The sequence below is a fragment of the Oncorhynchus mykiss genome, chromosome 9 (assembly GCF_057628025.1).
Source record: "Oncorhynchus mykiss isolate SJ-2025 chromosome 9, ASM5762802v1, whole genome shotgun sequence".
NCBI classification, from domain to species: domain Eukaryota; kingdom Metazoa; phylum Chordata; class Actinopteri; order Salmoniformes; family Salmonidae; genus Oncorhynchus; species Oncorhynchus mykiss.
This window is the reverse complement of record NC_143030.1, coordinates 58,262,614-58,279,898: the sequence shown is the minus strand read 5'-3', so window position 1 is coordinate 58,279,898 and position 17,285 is coordinate 58,262,614. Positions and strand designations below refer to the sequence as shown.

Below are 17,285 nucleotides of genomic sequence, written 5' to 3'. Positions count from 1 at the left end.
TCACTCTACTTTCAGCTGCATAGTTGAAGTTATTTGGCTGGTTTGTTTCCTTTTGTTAAGTTGGATGACTAATACTTACATGACTAGTCTTTATTTCCATCATGGCTAATGTTAATTTATCAATGTTTATGTTGTCAATCAATCATGAAAATCAAAACAGAATGACTGTAACAAACTTTTGTTTGACATACATTCTAAAGTACTGAGTCTCAGCATCACTCTGTTACCATGTTACCAGCAGTTGTCACAAAGTAATATACAGATACCCAGCCTAAAACAGCAAGCAATGCAAATGCAAAAGCACAGTGGCTAGGAAAATCTCCCTAGAAAGGCAGGAATCTAGAAAGAAACCTAGAGAGGAACCAGGCTCCGAAGGGTGGCCAGATCTCTTCTGGCTGTGCCAGGTGGAGATTATAAGAGTACATGGCCATTTAAAGCCAGATCAATCCTCAAGAAGTTCAAATATTCATAGATGACTAGCAGGCTCAAATAATAACCACAGTGGTTAAAGTGACAATCGTTCAACACCTCAGGAGTAAATGTCAGTTTTTCATAGTCAAGCAACTCCGAGGTCGAGACAGCAGGTCTGGGAGAGAGATGGTCGAAACAGCAGGTCCGGGACAAGGTAGCACCTAGACCACCAGGCAGGGTTCCATAGCTGCATGAGGAACTGAAAAAAAAATATGTATATACAGTCGTGGCCAAAAGTTTTGAGAATGACACAAATATTAATTTTCACAAAGTCTGCTGCCTCAGTTTGTATGATGGCAATTTGCATTAACTCCAGAATGTAATGAAAAGTGATCAGATGAATTGCAATTCATTGCAAAGTCCCTCTTTGCCATGCAAATGAACTGAATCCCCAAAAACATTCCCACTGCATTTCAGCCCTGCCACAAAAGGACCAGCTGACATGTCAGTGATTCTCTCGTTAATACAGGTGTGAGTGTTGACGAGGACAAGGCTGGAGATCACTCTGTCATGCTGATTGAGTTCGAATAACAGACTGGAAGCTTCAAAAGGATGGTGGTGCTTGGAATCATTGTTCTTCCTCTGTCAACCATGGTTACCTGCAAGGAAACATGTGCCGTCATCATTGCTTTGCACAAAAAGGGCTTCACAGGCTAGGATATTGCTGCCAGTAAGATTGCACCTAAATCAACTATTTATCGGATCATCAAGAACTTCAAGGAGAGGGGTTCAATTGTTGTGAAGAAGGCTTCAGGGCGCCCAAGAAAGTTCAGCAAGCACCAGGACCGTCTCCTAAAGTTGATTCAGCTGCGGGATCGGGGCACCACCAGTACAGAGCTTGCTCAGGAATGGCAGCAGGCAGGTGTGAGTGCATCTGCACGCACAGTGAGGCGAAGACTTTTAGAGGATGGCCTGTTGTCAAGAAGGGCAGCAAAGAAGCCACTTTTCTCTAGGAAAAACAGCAGGGACAGACTGATATTATGCAAGAGGTACAGGGATTGGACTGCTGAGGACTGGTGTAAAGTTATTTTCTCTGATGAATCCCCTTTCCAATTGTTTGGGGCATCCGGAAAAAGCTTGTCCGGAGAAGACAAGGTGAGCGCTACCATCAGTCCTGTGTCATGCCAACAGTAAAGCATCCTGAGACCATTCATGTGCATCTCAGCCAAGGGAGTTGGCTCACTCACTATTTTGCCTAAGAACACAGCCATGAATTAAAAATGGTACCAACACATCCTCCGAGAGCAACTTCTCCCAACCATCCAGGAACAGTTTGGTAACGAACAATGCCTTTTCCAGCATGATGGAGCACCTTGCCATAAGGCAAAAGTGATAACTAAGTGGCTCGGGGAACAAAACATGGATATTTTGGGTCCATGGCCAGGAAACTCCCCAGACCTTAATCCCATTGAGAACTTGTGGTCAATCCTCAAGAGGCGGGTGGACAAACAAAAACCCACAAATTCTGACAAACTCCAAGCATTGATTATGTAAGAATGGGCTGCCATCAGTCAGGATGTGGCCCAGAAGTTAATTGACAGCATGCCAGGGCGGAATGCAGAGGTCTTGCAAAAGAAGGATCAACACTGCAAATATTGACTCTTTGCATCAACTTCATGTAATTGTCAATAAAAGCCTTTGACACTTATGAAATGCTTGTAAATATAGTTCAGTATTCCTTAGTAACATCTGACAAAAATATCTAAAGACAAGCTTGGCAGTGACGAAAAACAGCCCAAGACCAAGTTACAAAATGTGGAAAATGTCATTCGGTCTGAATACTTTCCGAATGCACTGTATATAATGTCTGGCACTGTTTAACTGGAATTATCAAACGGCAAGAGTCAGACAATTGTAAACGGCTCGTATAGGCACAGTTTAGCTGAGACTCATCTCTTGATAGATAGACTGGCAGTCTTTTCCTGAAGTTATTATTTTCATGCATCAGTTCGGCTTGCCGAACCAAACAAGTGTGCTGCATGCTCCCTTAAAATACCTTTGTTTGGAAAAACAAGGGGGAAAAAGGCAATAGTAGTTTGTCCATTTTGAGTGCCGTAGCCAGTATAGACTTCCTCAAAATAGTCAGAGTTTATCTAAGATGACTCAAGAAATCTGTCATCAATTTTTAATATTTGGTGCAGTATTTTTCAATTAAAAAAATGTCCATCAAAACAACTCATCTCTCAGTGAATGACAACAAAGACTCTATTGAATAATCCCTACTTTTGGCCACTCACAGACGAATGGGCGTAGACTTTGGCTCCGAACTTCGGCTTGCCTCCATAAAAATATTGTGTTCTTGAACAACCTATTCAAAAACAAAAATCGCAATCCAAATGAACAAAAACATTGTCATAATATATGCACAAACGCTACCGAACTGTTTCGGCTAGGAAGCATGCTGACTCCTTTACAGTATGCCCGTCTTAACTGAAATGGTGCTCACATACTATAACTTTCATTAGCTGACTGTTAGCTCGGCATGCTAACTAGTTACACTGACAGCTGTCTGTTTAGTGCCCTATTTGTTATTTTTCTGCTACCAGCATCAGTCTTTGATGTGGAACCTAAACGAGAATTTCCGCTCTAGGACAGGAATTACTCAAAATAGGTGCTTCAACTTCCTCTGATGTGGGCCTTTTTTAAATGGCCTCTAAACGCTTACATTTTAGGTTAGTGCGATGCTGCAACTCAATCTCAGCTCATCTATCATTACAGGTAAACAGTTTGACAATCTGGAAAAGAGATCTGAGTAGAAAAGAGTCTGTGTAGCATAGGTTTGGAGTGGTTGTGGTGTGGGATTGTCTTCTGGTCTGAATGCTACTAACCTATCCTGTTCTGCAGGTTCACTAGTGTGGTACTGGGACTGGTGAGCCTGAAGAATGTGGCGGTCTCCTTTGCTGAGACGGTGAAGAGCTCCGCGCCCATCTTCACTGTCATCATGTCGAGGCTGATCCTAGGGGAATACACAGGTGAAGCACATGCACACTGTATTCCCCCCATTTTAGGGCACCAAAAGTATTGGGACAAATTCACTTATGCTTAGTAAAAAGTAAGTATTTGGTCCCATATTCATAGCAGGCAATGACTACATCAAGCTTGTAACTCTACAAATTTGTTGGATGCATTTGCTGTGTCTTTCAATTGTGTTTCAGATTATTTTGTGCCCAATATAAATTAATGGTAAATATTGTATTGTGTCATTTTGGAGTAACTTTTATTGTAAATAAGAATAGAATATGTTTCTAAACACTTCTACATTAATGTGGATGTTACCATGATGACGCATAATCCTGAATGAATCGTAAATAATCAGTGAGAAAGGTAGACGCACAAACATCATACAGCCAAGACATGCTAACCTCTCACCATTACAATAACAGGGAAGGTTAGCATTTTTGGGGGGTAAGATATTTGTGCATCTCACTTTCTCATTTATTCACGATTCATTCAGGATTATCCGTAATCATGATAGCATCCACATTAATGTAGAAGTGTTTAGATACTTTTATTGTAAATAAGAATAGAATGTGACTCCAAAATGACACAAAACAATATATACCATTCATTTCTATTGGGCACAAAATAATCTGTTTAAGTGAATTTGTCCCAATATCTTTGGTCCCCTAAAATTTACAAAAAGTGCTGTGATTTCTAAACGGTTCACCTGATCTGGATGAAAATACCATCAAATTAAATCAGACAGTCTGCACTTTAACCTTCATAGCCATCGTATCATTTCAAATCCAAGGTGCTGGAGTACAGATCCAAAATAACAAAAAATGTGTCACTCTACCAATACTTTAGGGCTAGGTCTTGTGCAGATAGCTGATGTGTGTGTGTCCGTGTGTGTCCGTGTGTGTCCGTGTGTGTCCGTGTGCACTCACGCACACTACTGTAGGGATGTGGGTGAACCTGTCCCTTTTTCCTGTCATGGCTGGCCTGGCCCTCTGCACTGCAACAGAGACCAGTTTTAATATGCTGGGCTTCTCTGCAGCCCTCTCCACCAACATCATGGACTGGTACTCACACACAGTAACACAATAGTACCCGTATTTATGACATTTCTCACATTTCAACGCCTTGTCTTTTCAGGGCAATGTAACAGCACCACACATTCTCATGGTTCTCTTCATATTCCCTCTCAGTTTACAGAATGTTTTTTCAAAGAAGCTACTAAGTGGAGACACATACAAATTCAGGTAAGTTGTTTTTAGTACTTCCTAGTTTGTAATATACAAAACTAATGAATGTATTAGGCCCAGTTTTATATCCTGTACTGGCTAATAATTCATGTTGTATCCTAGGAATACAAAAAAAAACAAAAAAAACACAGTGTATTGTTAACAGATGTGTAAAGAAATTGAGGAGTTGAGGAATTTAATGTTGAACTGTTGACGGTAGATTATAGTATGAAGTGTTTACCGGTGTCTGTACTGAATAGAATACTTGTTCCTGTGTCCTGTTTAGCCCTCCAGAACTGCAGTTCTACACCAGTGCAGCTGCAGTCATTATGCTAATACCTGCCTGGGTCTTCCTCATGGTCAGTCATGTATATTACTGTACTGTTGAATATATTACCATTTGGTATTTCACATTTATGATTGACAGTTAATGAGTGCTCTGAACATTCTGGTTTAACAGAGTAATGCATTTGTTACAGTAACTGAAAATGAATGTCTATATTTCTTAGTATATAATAATAGAAAAATAACTAATATGCTGTTAATAGTGCATAAATGTCATTCCTTCTATATTAGAAACGTATGTGTCCAGCAGGCTGGCGTCATTGTAATTGGAGTGCACCCTGCACACAGTGCTCTGGTGTAATGAAAGGAGGCCACTATTGTTGACAAGCAGTTCCCAGACTGTGGCCTAATAATTGAGCTTCATGACCTGGAGTATATCGTGTAGCCTAATGTGTACCGGTTTCCATTTGTTTTGAATGCAGTACTGTGTTGTTCAGCTAAAGCTACTGATGGCAGATACAAATTATATAAAATACTATTACCATCATAATGACTATAGCCTAATACCTGTTTGTTGTAAAACAGTTGCTTTAAAAACAATGAAAATTCTGTTTAAGTTTTAAGTTGGTTAACAATGAAAATACCAAGTTAGCAACTTGACCTGGTATTTGGTTTGGGACTGTTTCAGTTTGGTGTTCTCCCGTGCTCCTTTGTGCCTCCAGGACCTTCCAGTGATTGGGAAGAGTGAGCGTTCGTTCAGCTGGAGTCAAGACATCGTTCTGCTGCTGCTGTTTGATGGGGTCCTGTTCCACCTGCAGAGTGTCACCGCCTACGCCCTCATGGGACGCATCTCTCCCGTCACCTTTAGGTAGGATTCACACAGGCAGGGGGGCATTTCAATTCAGCTAGCCATCATTCCCATCTGTTTATTTATTTTTACCTCTGTGTAACTATTTTTTACCTCTTGAAACTATTGAGAAGCCCTCCAGTCACATTCAGGTTGAAAATACTATTATCCTTGACAGTCATCGCATTTAGACAGGCAGTCTGTCAAACAGACAGACAGTAGTCACATTCAAAAAAAAATATGTAGCAGCAGTATCTAACACCCTCCCCTTTCCTCCACAGTGTTGCCAGCACAGTGAAGCACGCCATGTCTATCTGGCTGAGTATCATTGTGTTCAGTAACCACATCACGGTGCTCAGCGCCGCCGGCACGGCCCTGGTTTTTGTTGGTGTGCTGCTGTACAACAAGGCCAAGCAGTTTCAGAGAGACACTTTACAGGCCCTGGCCCAGGCTCAGGACCAACACAACAAACCACTTCTGCAGGACCACGAGCTCAAAGCATCGGACCGATACACTCCCCAGGAGACCAAAGGGGGAGAGACCAAAGAGGTCTGTTCTTTTTAACTTTGATAATGTAGAACCTGATATGCAGACTTGCACCAGCATTACAACAAATCGGAGAAGTCAACGGTCATCATAACACAGTGAAAGGATCTGTCACTGGGGTTTCTCTCAGTGGGAATTGTCCATTCGAGAGGCTGGTTTCATTCGGCCTCACCTTGATTCACTCTGATGATACCTTTGTGAACTTGCCTTAGTGTGCGGTCTGAACGCGGACCAGTGTTTGACTCGGTTCGGTGTGTTTGAACTTCACTTTTACACTGTCAATTCCTTTTGTTGTTCCATTCCCTCACCTGAAATGTTTCATTATTTCATATGGTTTTGAAACACGAGCAAACTCAGGATTTCTCTCAATGTTCATTGGGTGGAAGCGGTTCAATGCAAGTCTATTTTTTCTGCGTACTTGCCTTTAATGATCATTTTTGTAATGTTTTATTGAGTTTTACATTTTTCGGTTATGGACACACGTTGTTGTTGACTAAACAGCTTTATTCTCCTGATCATTGGCGAAGGTCCATCAACATGTAGAACAGTCAAGACATTCATCATTCATTCTAATAGGGCTTTAGCTCAGCTGTATACCAATTGGTCACAAGTGTAAAGCAAATATTTGCCTTGAGTGCAGTCTGCAGAGGTCGTATCCTTATCTGCAGTTCTTACAAATTCACCTAGCAACCATTTTTAATTTTGCAAAGCTTTCTTTAGGTTACTATTGTGTTGGTTCTTCATTTTCTTGTTGTTCTTGAACAGAACCTGAAAGTTTCGTCATAGCTAGGTGTTGAGAGATTGATTTGGGCTTATGTGGCATTGTGTAGCTTTCCACACCCCTGTCTTACTTTCTGTGCCACACTGAACCTTGTTATTTGCTAAGAGTCAGTTGAATAAGGGAGACTTGATGTACTTTATTTCAAGTGCTAAGCATACTGTTAATGAAACTGTTATTTGTCTTGAGTACATTCCTTTGTTATTTTTGCATTCTTGTTCAACAATGAATGTATTTTTAGTAGTTCTGGTTATGAAACACCCCAAGGTCTCTCAACCAACCTCTTCAGGATCTGCCCCTAAAGCAAGGATATGCATATTCTTGATACCATTTGAAAATAAACACTTTGAAGTTTGTGGAAATGTAAAAGGAATGCAGGAGAATATAACACATTAGATCTGGTAAAAGGTAATAAAAAGGAAAAAATCATTTTTTTTTGTACCATCTTTGAAATGCAAGAGAAAGGCCATAATGTATTATTCCAGCCCAGGTGCACTTTTGATTTTGGCCACTAGATGGCAGCAGTGCATGTGCAAAGATTTAGACTCATCCACAGAATCATTGCATTTCTGTTCAAACTGTTATATCAAGACTGCCCAAATGTGCCTAATTTGTTTGTTAATAACTTTTCAAGTTCAAAACTGTGCACTCTCCTCAAACAATAGCATGGTATTATTTCACTGTAATAGTTATTGTAAATTGGACAGTGCAGTTAGATTAACAAGAATTTAAGCTTTCTGCCAATATCAGATATGTCTACGTCCTGGGAATTTTTCTTGTTACTTACAACCTCATGCTAACCGCATTAGCCTACGTTAGCTCAACTGTCCCGTGGATGGGACACCGATCATATCCTCTCATCCATATTACCATTTTGGTGATGTAATCTAATATTTGCATTAAACAAGCTAAGTTATATAGATTCTGTTGTGGAATCTCCAAAGACTGATTTATTCAATGCTGCCTGACGAGAGAGAGAATAAGCGAGAAGACCATGGGTGTACAACTCTTGTCCTCTTGGCCTGTATTCTATGCTGGTTTTTCATCCTTGCCTTTTAACTTGGAACTGAATTATATCTGCATAACCAGTTGTGTGACTTCCTTAGCCAATCAATGACACTTTGAGCAATTAAGCACCAGGGAGAAACAAAAACCAGAAGGACTTTGACCCCAAGGATGGCCATCACTAGTTGCCACCGCCACAAAGTCATGAACCCTGCCTATTTCTACAATTTATCTACTTTAAAATTAGATTTTGAACCCTAACCTTATGCCTAAACTGAACCTTAAACTAAGACCAAAAAACGTATTTGTTTTCATAAATTCTTATGATACAGCCAATTTTGACTTTGTGGCTGTGCTATCTAGTGGAAACCCTGAAGGCATGAAGCAGTCCATGGCTGGAATTCAATCATTGCAGATCGGCAATTTTTTTCTACACTGGCCTCTCAGAAGTGTGTTTGATTTGACAACAGTATATCCCGGATGAAGGGAATTGCCACTTTAATTAAAAACTGTCAGTCCTATGGATTGAAAGAGCTAGCTACAACGATTGAAATGATTCAACAACTCTATTGAGCTTTGGCTTAGTAAAACTGGAGGTAATTTTTGTCCTTTTTCTATAGGAAACGTGTGATCAGTAGGGTAGACTAAAGTGAAACTATTCAAAACTGACTACATTTTGTAAGGGGAAGCTGACATAAAATGGAAACGTCTGTTTGCTTCAGTGAATAGTACTGGCATTGACTTGGTTTTGTCATGGTGTGGTACTCTGTAGTGCTTTTCTCAGACTAACAACAAGTTCAACAAAGGAAAGTCATAATTTGCCAACACTGGCACTGTTGGCACTTCCCGATATGGGCATGTCTCAACTTTTGACGAATTGGAATGTTTAAAAAATATATATATTTTTTTAAAGCTTATCTAAGCAGGAAGTCACCATGCTGTGTATGACAATGTCATATTGCTGAGTCTGCGTTTAAACAACACAATATTTGTGAAAGTTCTCACATGCCGTTGGTTGACAATGTTCGTACATTACTAATGTAGACACTAATTTGTGTGCATTTGACTATTTCAATCAATCAATGTTTATAGTTGTAAATTATTTCTGACTTTCAGACTGGCTTTGTTCAATCTTCTAATTATTTTACAAGTACCACTTTTTTTGCACGTTTCTCTATATTCATGATCTTACCAGACTGTGCTTTTCAGTCATGGTACAGTGTTGATAAGACTACTGTGATTAAGGTATTTATTGTCAACTTCAAAATGTTTAACCAATGTGGTATATCAAAGACTACATCAGGTCTAGTGCTTTGTAAAATTCTCATCAAGAGACGCTTACCTCCTATTCTCTGAGAATTTGCTCAGAATCTGTTTTTTGGGTTGTATTATTTTGGGAGGCATTTATCTTTAAAAATAGATATATAATAAACCTGTGGACCTTTTATTTGATGTTGATGTATTCCCCTCAATTATTTTGTTGGTTGCCATATGAACTTGATATCGTACTTTACACTGTGATTTATCTCCCACTTCTCATTGTCATTTATGTGTCTAGCAATATGTCAACATTCACATTAATGTACCGCTCAATTTTTTTTTTTTTAACAGAAGATGGAAGGTAAAATGATTGTGTAGGATTAAGGGATGATAATATAACAAAATAGGTCTACTGAATAGGCCTAGTGCTAATACATATAACTGAAAAGTGTGTTTCATTTGAAATTGTCAATGAGGATCCTAATTGTATATTTTGGGGTGCTGGTAATGTGAGTTTGTGGTTACTAATTGTATATTTTGGAGCTGGTAAAGTGAAACAATGTAAGGTTTAATCGATTTAATAATAGATAATGTACAGTATAAACTGGGTTAATAAAAGTGATTTTTATTGTGTTATATCCGGTCTGGAAATTTTTGTTCGTTGGTATCCGTAGCTTTGCACCTAGAAACAGTTGCAACTCCTGCCCAGGTGATGACAGTAAGCTGTCCTCTTATTTTTAATGCAGCGAAGAAGTATTAACCGGAAGTAATTATGTGACCCCAGAAGTCAACGAATCATCCGGCGTTCCAAAATTGCGCGGAGCGTATTTCAGGTTTGTTAAATCACTTCAGTTAAAATGCGAATCATTCGAAAGCTTTAAGCTAACACACTTCGGATATATTTAGAAAAGACGAAATTCAATAAAAATGTGCCCCTTAAACTCAAAACGTATCACAGGAATGTTAATTTATTGCCTATGTTAGCGTCCGCTAGCTGGCTAGCTAACTGTAGCATGCTTATTGGCAAACGTTAGCATCTGACTAACATTAGCTCGTTACAAGAAGCATGCACGGATGCGGCTAGCTGAGAGCTAGTTAACTGTACACCTACCGATGTTACGTAACGAAAGACAGTTAGCATATTAATTGACGTCAGACCGGTAATTTTGATAGATGTTTATTGTACGCTAACTGCAAACTATTTGACCTTACGTAACGTTTAGAGTTGGTGTATTTATGATAACGGACTTAACGTTCGCTAAGTAAACATACTAGCTAGGCAGTAACATGTAATATATTCTGAGTTCACGGTTAGCTACTGTTACACAGTGACAGATTTCACGCAACGTGTGTTTGTAGAATTCTCGATTTGACTTGGACTTATAACTTCTCTCTCCCCCTTGATATCACCTCTACGTTTTACTTCCATCATTTTTGGATTGGTGTTTTGTGTTTATTTTTTTACCAGTGAAAGTGTGACGTTACTGCTATGGATAAGATACGAGGCGCTACTCAGGTAACAGAAATGATAGGCTACCAACTTGACCCTCCTCCCCTACAACCCCTATACGATATTTTTTTTTTATCCTGGGCAATAACCGTCTGTACTATTATTACCTATCAAATTCATATTCGTACAACCCTCTTGCGAAGTAGTGTGTATTTACACCTTGGCTCAAATAATGAAAAGCATGCGTTGAACTGTGGAGGTATGAAATTAAATAATTGTACATGAATACCACAGTTTCCATTAACATGACATATCTCACAATGCTCTTGCATTGAATCTCTCTGTGTTGGGGGTCTCTGTCTCTGTAGCAGGCGGTGGCGAGCGGGTGCTGATGGGGGACGAAAAGGACACCTGGAAAGTGAAAACACTCGACGAAATTCTCCAAGAGAAGAAACGCAGAAGGGAGCTGGAAGAGAGGACAGAGCCCAAAAGCCAGAAAAATGTAAACAGAAGATAAATGCTGTTGTGCACCAAACTGACCACTGGCCCCTATACACTAGTACAGTGTTAGCCAACTCCTGTCCTTGAGTACCCCCCAACAGCACACATTTTTGTTTTAACCCAGGACAAACCCATCTGATTCAACTCATTGAGGGCTTGATGATTAGTTGAATCAGGTGTGCTTGTCATATGCTACAACAAAAATGTGTACTGTTGGGGGTACTCGAGGAATCCCTGCCCTAGTACCAATAATACACTTGGGGAGATCTGAGAAGAAATTGGGATAAGGAATGTGGAAATGGCTCAACTTTCCCCCCACCGATAAACTAGGTGAAAGGTTGGCCGTATTGCTTACACATATCCAATCAGTTTGATCTCCACCTGATTATAGGCTAAGGGTTGATTTAGGACATAATTGTTTCTCTCCCCATCAGAGGATGCTGTTTCTCACTTTGACATTATTGTGTATCTAAATGTATTACACAGACTAGATCTGTCCTTGAACTAGTGCCTCAAACTTTATCATTATCTTACCTTATGTGCAATCAATCATTGTTATGTTTACCGTACCACGTATTATTTTTTTAAGAATGTTATAATCTCCCTTATGTTTTGTCCAGTGCGTTCCGTGCCCTGGTCCACAGACGGATGATCGGGAAGCCAAACGAAACACTCCGGAGGAAGGAGAACTACGGGATAAAAAAATGGAAATAACAATCCGGAATTCCCCGTACATACGGGAAGACTCCACAGAGGACAGGTAAAGGGGATACGGAAAAAGAGCCGTGGGAATTGGGGTTACGTTCAGGAGGGCCAGATACTGGAGAAAACGTCTTTAAAAACTGAACTTATCCCTTTGAATACATTTTCTCCCATTTTTGTCCTAACTGAACGCGACCCTGCTATGCACAGGGGCAGCCTGTTTGTTGAGTCGTTGGCACTAGACAGTCTTCCCAATTCCAGGGGAGAAGAGGATGAATCGCTGGCAATAAAGCCTCCCCAGCAAATGGCCAGGAAAGACAAATCTCACCACAGAAAGGAGGAGAAGAGAAAGGACAAGCGACGCCGTCGCAGTCACTCTGCTGAAGGAGGTACATTGCCATCCTGGGATGTGTATTGCTCATAGAGAATTATAGATAACTCTATTGGCTAAAAGGTCTTTTTAGCATGGTCAGTGCCATTGAGGGCTTCCACCATGCTTCTGCCATTTTAAAGTAGTCAACTGCGTGGGGATTCCTATGGGTTGTAGCCTCAATGGGGCTGGCCATGCAGTGGGGCTGTCCCCAGCAACAAAAAAAGGTACTGGTCGACCAAGAGTTGTCTTTTCTAAGATTGGATTGGTCAAAATGTTTAACTGTGTATTTTTCCATACATAGACACCCTATGTGTTTTGATCAAATCAACTACACACTGCATTCAGAAAGTATTCAGACCCTTTCTCTTCCACATTTTGTCACGTTAGACTTATTCTAAAATGTATTAAATCACCCACAATACCCCATAATGACAAAGCAAAAACAGGTTTTTAGATATTTTTGCAAATGTGTTAGACAGAAATACCTTATTTACATAAGTATTCATACCCTTTTCAATGAGACTCAACATTGATATCAGGTGCATAATGTTTCCATTGATCATCCTTGAGATGTTAAAACAACTTCATTGGAGTCCACATGTTGTAAATTTAATTGATTGGACAGGATTTGGAAAGGCACACACCTGTCTTATATAAGGTCCCACAGTTGACAGTGCGTGTCAGAGCGAAAACCAAGCCATGAGGTCGAAGGAATTGTCTGTAGGGCTGCGAGACAAGATTGTGTCAAGCCGTTTGGAACCACCAAGACTCTTCCTAGAGCTGGCCGCCCGGCCAAACTGAGCAATCGGGGGAGAAGGGCCTTGGTCAGGGAGGTGATCAAGAACCCAATGGTCACTCTTGACAGAGCTCCAGAGTTCCTCTTTGGAAATAGGAGAACCTTCCAAAAGGACAACCATCTCTGCAGCACTCTACCAATCAGGACTTTATAGTGGAGTGGCCAGACAAAACCCGCTCCTCAGTTAAAGGCACATAACAGCCCGCTTGGAGTTTGCCAAAAGGCTCTTAAAGGACTCTTTGGCCTGAATGCAAAGGGTCACTTCTGGTGGAAACCTGACACCATGAACCATTATGCTGTGGGGATGTTTTTCAGGGACTGGGAGAGTAGTCCGGATTGAGGGAAAGATGAACGAAGCAAAGTACAGAGATCCTTGATTAAAACCTGCTCCAGAGCGCTCAGACTGGGTTGAAGGTTCACCTTCCAACAGAACAGAAACGCTAAGCACACAGCCAAGACAACGCAGGAGTGGCTTACGGGCAAGTCTCTGAATGTCCTTGAGTGGCCCAGCCAGAGCCCAGACTTGAACCAGATCGAACGTCTCTGGAGAGAACTGGACATAGCTGTGCAGCGCCGTTCCCCAGCCAACCTGACAGAGCTTGAGAGGATCTTCAGCGAAGAATAGGGAGACTCCCAAAATACAGGTGTGTCAAGCTTGTAGCGTCATACCAAATAAGACTCAAGGCTGTAATCGCTGTCAACGGTGCTTCAAAGTACTGATTAAAGGGTCTGAATACTTATGTAAATGTGATATTTCCATTTTATTATTTATTTTTAATTTTTGCAAAATTAAAATTTTGCAAAAATGTCTAAATCTGTTTTTGCTTTGTCACAATGGGGTATTGTATGTAGATTGTGGTTGGGAAAATAATTTAATCAATTTTAGAATAAGGCTGTAACGTAACAAAATGTGGAAAAAGTCAAAGGGTCTGAATCATTTCTGCATGCACTGTAAGTGTAGAAGTAGCTCAAATAAAGCCAGCAAATAAAAACATTGTAGCCTGCATGTAGAAAATATCCTGATGAAATTAAGTCTGCTATCAATCACATTGGCTACACATGGCCTGTCTGCAACAAACTTGAAACATTGTATCAACTGAAGCTTGCACTAGCAAACTTGCAGCATTGTATGAAATATTCTGGGCCCTCAGTTTCGAGCACCAGTGAGCTCGGGACAGACACAGCTGTAGGCTATTTGTGCAAGGGATAAGAAGTAATCATGTATTTTAAGTTTCCATTGGATCAGAGCATTACATGTTTCTCTTTCGTGTCGAATGGTTATCGAAAGGGAGAGAACTATTGTCGTTCTCAATGGATTATAAAAACACTTCTTTACTTGCTGTTTGTTTGAGGCGAAGAAAACGTTATAATTGAACCAAAATATAAACTTAACAGGCAACAATTTCAAAGATTTTACTGATTTACAGTTCATATGAGGAAATGAGTCAATTGAAAAAATACATTAGGCCCTAATCTATGGATTTCACATGACTAGGAATACAGATATGCATCTGTTTGTCACAGATACTTTTGTGTATATATAGTGTATGTATACAGCCCTTAAAATTAGTGGATGTGGCTATATCACCCACCTATTGCTGACGGGTGTATAAAATCGAGCACACAGCCATGCAATCTCCAAATACGAATATTGACAGTATATTGGCCTTACTGAAGAGCTCAGTGACTTTCAATGTGGCACTGTCATAGGATGCCACCTTTCCAACAAGTTTGTAAAATGTCTGCTCTGCTACAGCTGCCCTGGTCAACTGTTAGTGCTGTTATTGTGAACTGGAAACGTCTAGGAGCAACAACGGCTCAGCCGCAAACTGTTAAGCCACACAAGCTCACAAAACGGGACCGGCAAGTGCTGAAGCACGTACGTATAGAGCAGATGGTAAAGGTGGTTTACCCACTCGCTGACTAATTCTCACTAGGCACCCGATCGAACATTTCTGGAGAGACCTGAAAATGGCTGTGCAGCACCGCTCCCCAGCCAACCTGACAGAGCTTGATAGGATCTGCGGCGAAGAGTGGGTGCCAAGCTTTTAGCGTCATACTAAATAACACTTGATTCTGTAATCGCTGTCAAAGGTTCTTCAGCAAAGCAGGGTCTGACCTCTACCCCCTGTATTTCCTTTGCATCAGACTCATTAAAGAAAAACATCTTTGTCCATTTCGAGGTGAGTAGTCGCTGTTCTGATGTCCAGAAGCTCTATTTGGTCATAAGAGACGGTAGCAGAAACATTATGTACAAAATAAGTTACAAACAATGCAAAAGAAAACGAACAAAATAGTTGTTGGTTAGGAGCCCGTAAAACAGCAGCCATCCCCTCCAAGGCAACTTTGTGGCAACAGTTTGGGGAAGGCCCTTTCCTGTTTCAGCATGACAATGCCCCTATGCACAAAGCGAGGTCGATACAGAAATAGTTTGTCAATACTGTTGTGGAAGAACTTGACTGGCCTGCACAGAGCCCTGACCTCAACACCATCAAACACCTTTGGCAATGAATTGGAACGCCGATTTTGAGCCAGGCCTAATCGCCTAACAGTGCCCGACCTCACTAATGCTCTTGTGGCTGAATGGAAGCAAGTCCCTCGAAGCAATGTTAGAACATTTAGTGGAATCCTTCCTCGAAGGAGTGTAGGCTGTTAATAGCAGGGGTCACAACTCCATATTAATGCCCATAATTTTGGAATGAGCTGTTCAACGAGCAGGTGTCCTTTCATTTTTGGTCATGTAGTGTACATTCCAAAAAAAATGTAGAGGCGTGGATCAGAAAACCAGTCAGTATCTGGTGTGATTTGCCTCATGTAGCTCGACACATCTCCTTCGCATAGAGTTGATCAGGCTGTTGATTGTGGCCTGTGGAATATTGTCCCACTCCTCTTCAATGGCTGTGCAAAGTTGCTCAATATTGGCGGGGACTGGAACCTGCTATTGTACGTGTTGATCCAGAGCATCCCAAACATGCTCAATGGTTGACATGTGTGGTGAGTATGCAGGCCATGGAAGAACTGGGAAATGTTCTGCTTCCAGGAATTGTGTACAGATGAATGGCATGACAATGGGCCTCATGATCTGTGACGGTATCTCTGTGAATTCAGAATCTCATCAATAAAATGCAATTGTTCGTTGTCCAAAGCTTATGCCTGCCCATACCAAAACCCCACTGACTACATGGGGAACTCTGTTCACAATGTTGAAATCCACAAACCACTCGCCTGGTGGTTGTGAGGCCGGTTGGACGTACTGCCAAATCTCTAAAACAACATCGGAGGCGGCTTATGGTAGAGAAATTAACATTAAATTCTCTGGCAACAGCTCTGGTGGACATTCCTGCATTTAGCGTGTGTGCTCCCTCAAAACATGAGACATTTGTGGCATTATGTTGTCACAAAACTGCACATTTTTGGAGCGGCCTTTTATTGTCCCCAGCACAAGGTGCGCCTGTGTAACGATAGTGCTGTTTAATCAGCTTCTTGATATGCCACTCCTGTCAGGTGGATGGATTATCTTGGCAAAGAACTGCTTATGAACAGTCAGGGCCCTCCCCATTTAGTCGACTGTTCTCCAGGATGTTCCACAACTAGTCAAATTTATTTCACACTTCTGACTTCCCCTTCAAGTTCGTCACCTCTGCATCCATTTTGCTGTCACGTGTTACGGCATTCATAGTTTTTTTTTATTTTTATAACCAATTTATGTGATTATGGTATGCTATAGGTCAGGCCCTACTGGTCACGTGCATGTGTCACATAAAGAGAGGAAGGGTTGTGGGAGTAGGGAATGTTTTCCCAAAACAAATTAGGGATTTCGGTAACAACTTTAAAGTCAGAAATGGCTGTAATTATGTTGCAGCTTCAGCAACATGGACAGCACTATACACGTGTTTTGTGGTGGTCGGTGCAGCAGGGAGGAGAGTGGGACAACGGGTGCTAGTCACATAGTCACTCTCTGTCTTTCCTTTTTAACACTGCAAGTTTGAGCCAGGCGGCACAATCAAATAAATTGCGGTCATTTGTGTGTCTTAATTATTTCATCCAACAGTAAGCTTAAAGCATAAGACAAGCTCAGTGGAAATAG

General features: G+C 40.9%; 2 protein-coding genes across 53 annotated transcripts in view; both read left to right on the top strand.

Annotated features, from left to right (window-relative positions):
- Nucleotides 1–10,012, top strand: part of LOC110532384 (solute carrier family 35 member E2A) — a 22,383-nt gene extending 12,371 nt beyond the window's left edge. For all 3 annotated transcript variants that reach the window (XM_036988328.2, XM_036988327.2, XM_036988330.2), the window contains 6 exons: nucleotides 3,316–3,443; nucleotides 4,373–4,493; nucleotides 4,620–4,673; nucleotides 4,942–5,014; nucleotides 5,663–5,808; nucleotides 6,069–10,012. In XM_036988328.2, coding sequence (XP_036844223.1) covers nucleotides 3,316–3,443; nucleotides 4,373–4,493; nucleotides 4,620–4,673; nucleotides 4,942–5,014; nucleotides 5,663–5,808; nucleotides 6,069–6,351 — 805 coding nt within the window. In that variant the 3' untranslated portion in view covers nucleotides 6,352–10,012. The remainder of the gene's footprint in view (nucleotides 1–3,315; nucleotides 3,444–4,372; nucleotides 4,494–4,619; nucleotides 4,674–4,941; nucleotides 5,015–5,662; nucleotides 5,809–6,068) is intronic.
- A 24-nt stretch (nucleotides 10,013–10,036) lies between these two features.
- Nucleotides 10,037–17,285, top strand: part of LOC110532381 (cyclin-dependent kinase 11B) — a 28,604-nt gene continuing 21,355 nt past the window's right edge. For 8 of the 50 annotated variants that reach the window (XM_090184722.1, XM_090184714.1, XM_090184711.1 and 5 more), the window contains exons 1-5: nucleotides 10,116–10,209; nucleotides 10,845–10,892; nucleotides 11,195–11,328; nucleotides 11,948–12,087; nucleotides 12,240–12,418. In XM_090184722.1, coding sequence (XP_090040848.1) covers nucleotides 11,218–11,328; nucleotides 11,948–12,087; nucleotides 12,240–12,418 — 430 coding nt within the window. In that variant the 5' untranslated portion in view covers nucleotides 10,116–10,209; nucleotides 10,845–10,892; nucleotides 11,195–11,217. Of the gene's footprint in view, nucleotides 10,210–10,844; nucleotides 10,893–11,194; nucleotides 11,329–11,947; nucleotides 12,088–12,239; nucleotides 12,419–17,285 lie in introns of all 50 variants that reach the window. The other 42 variants (XM_090184743.1, XM_090184735.1, XM_090184728.1 and 39 more) reach the window with 13 other exon arrangements.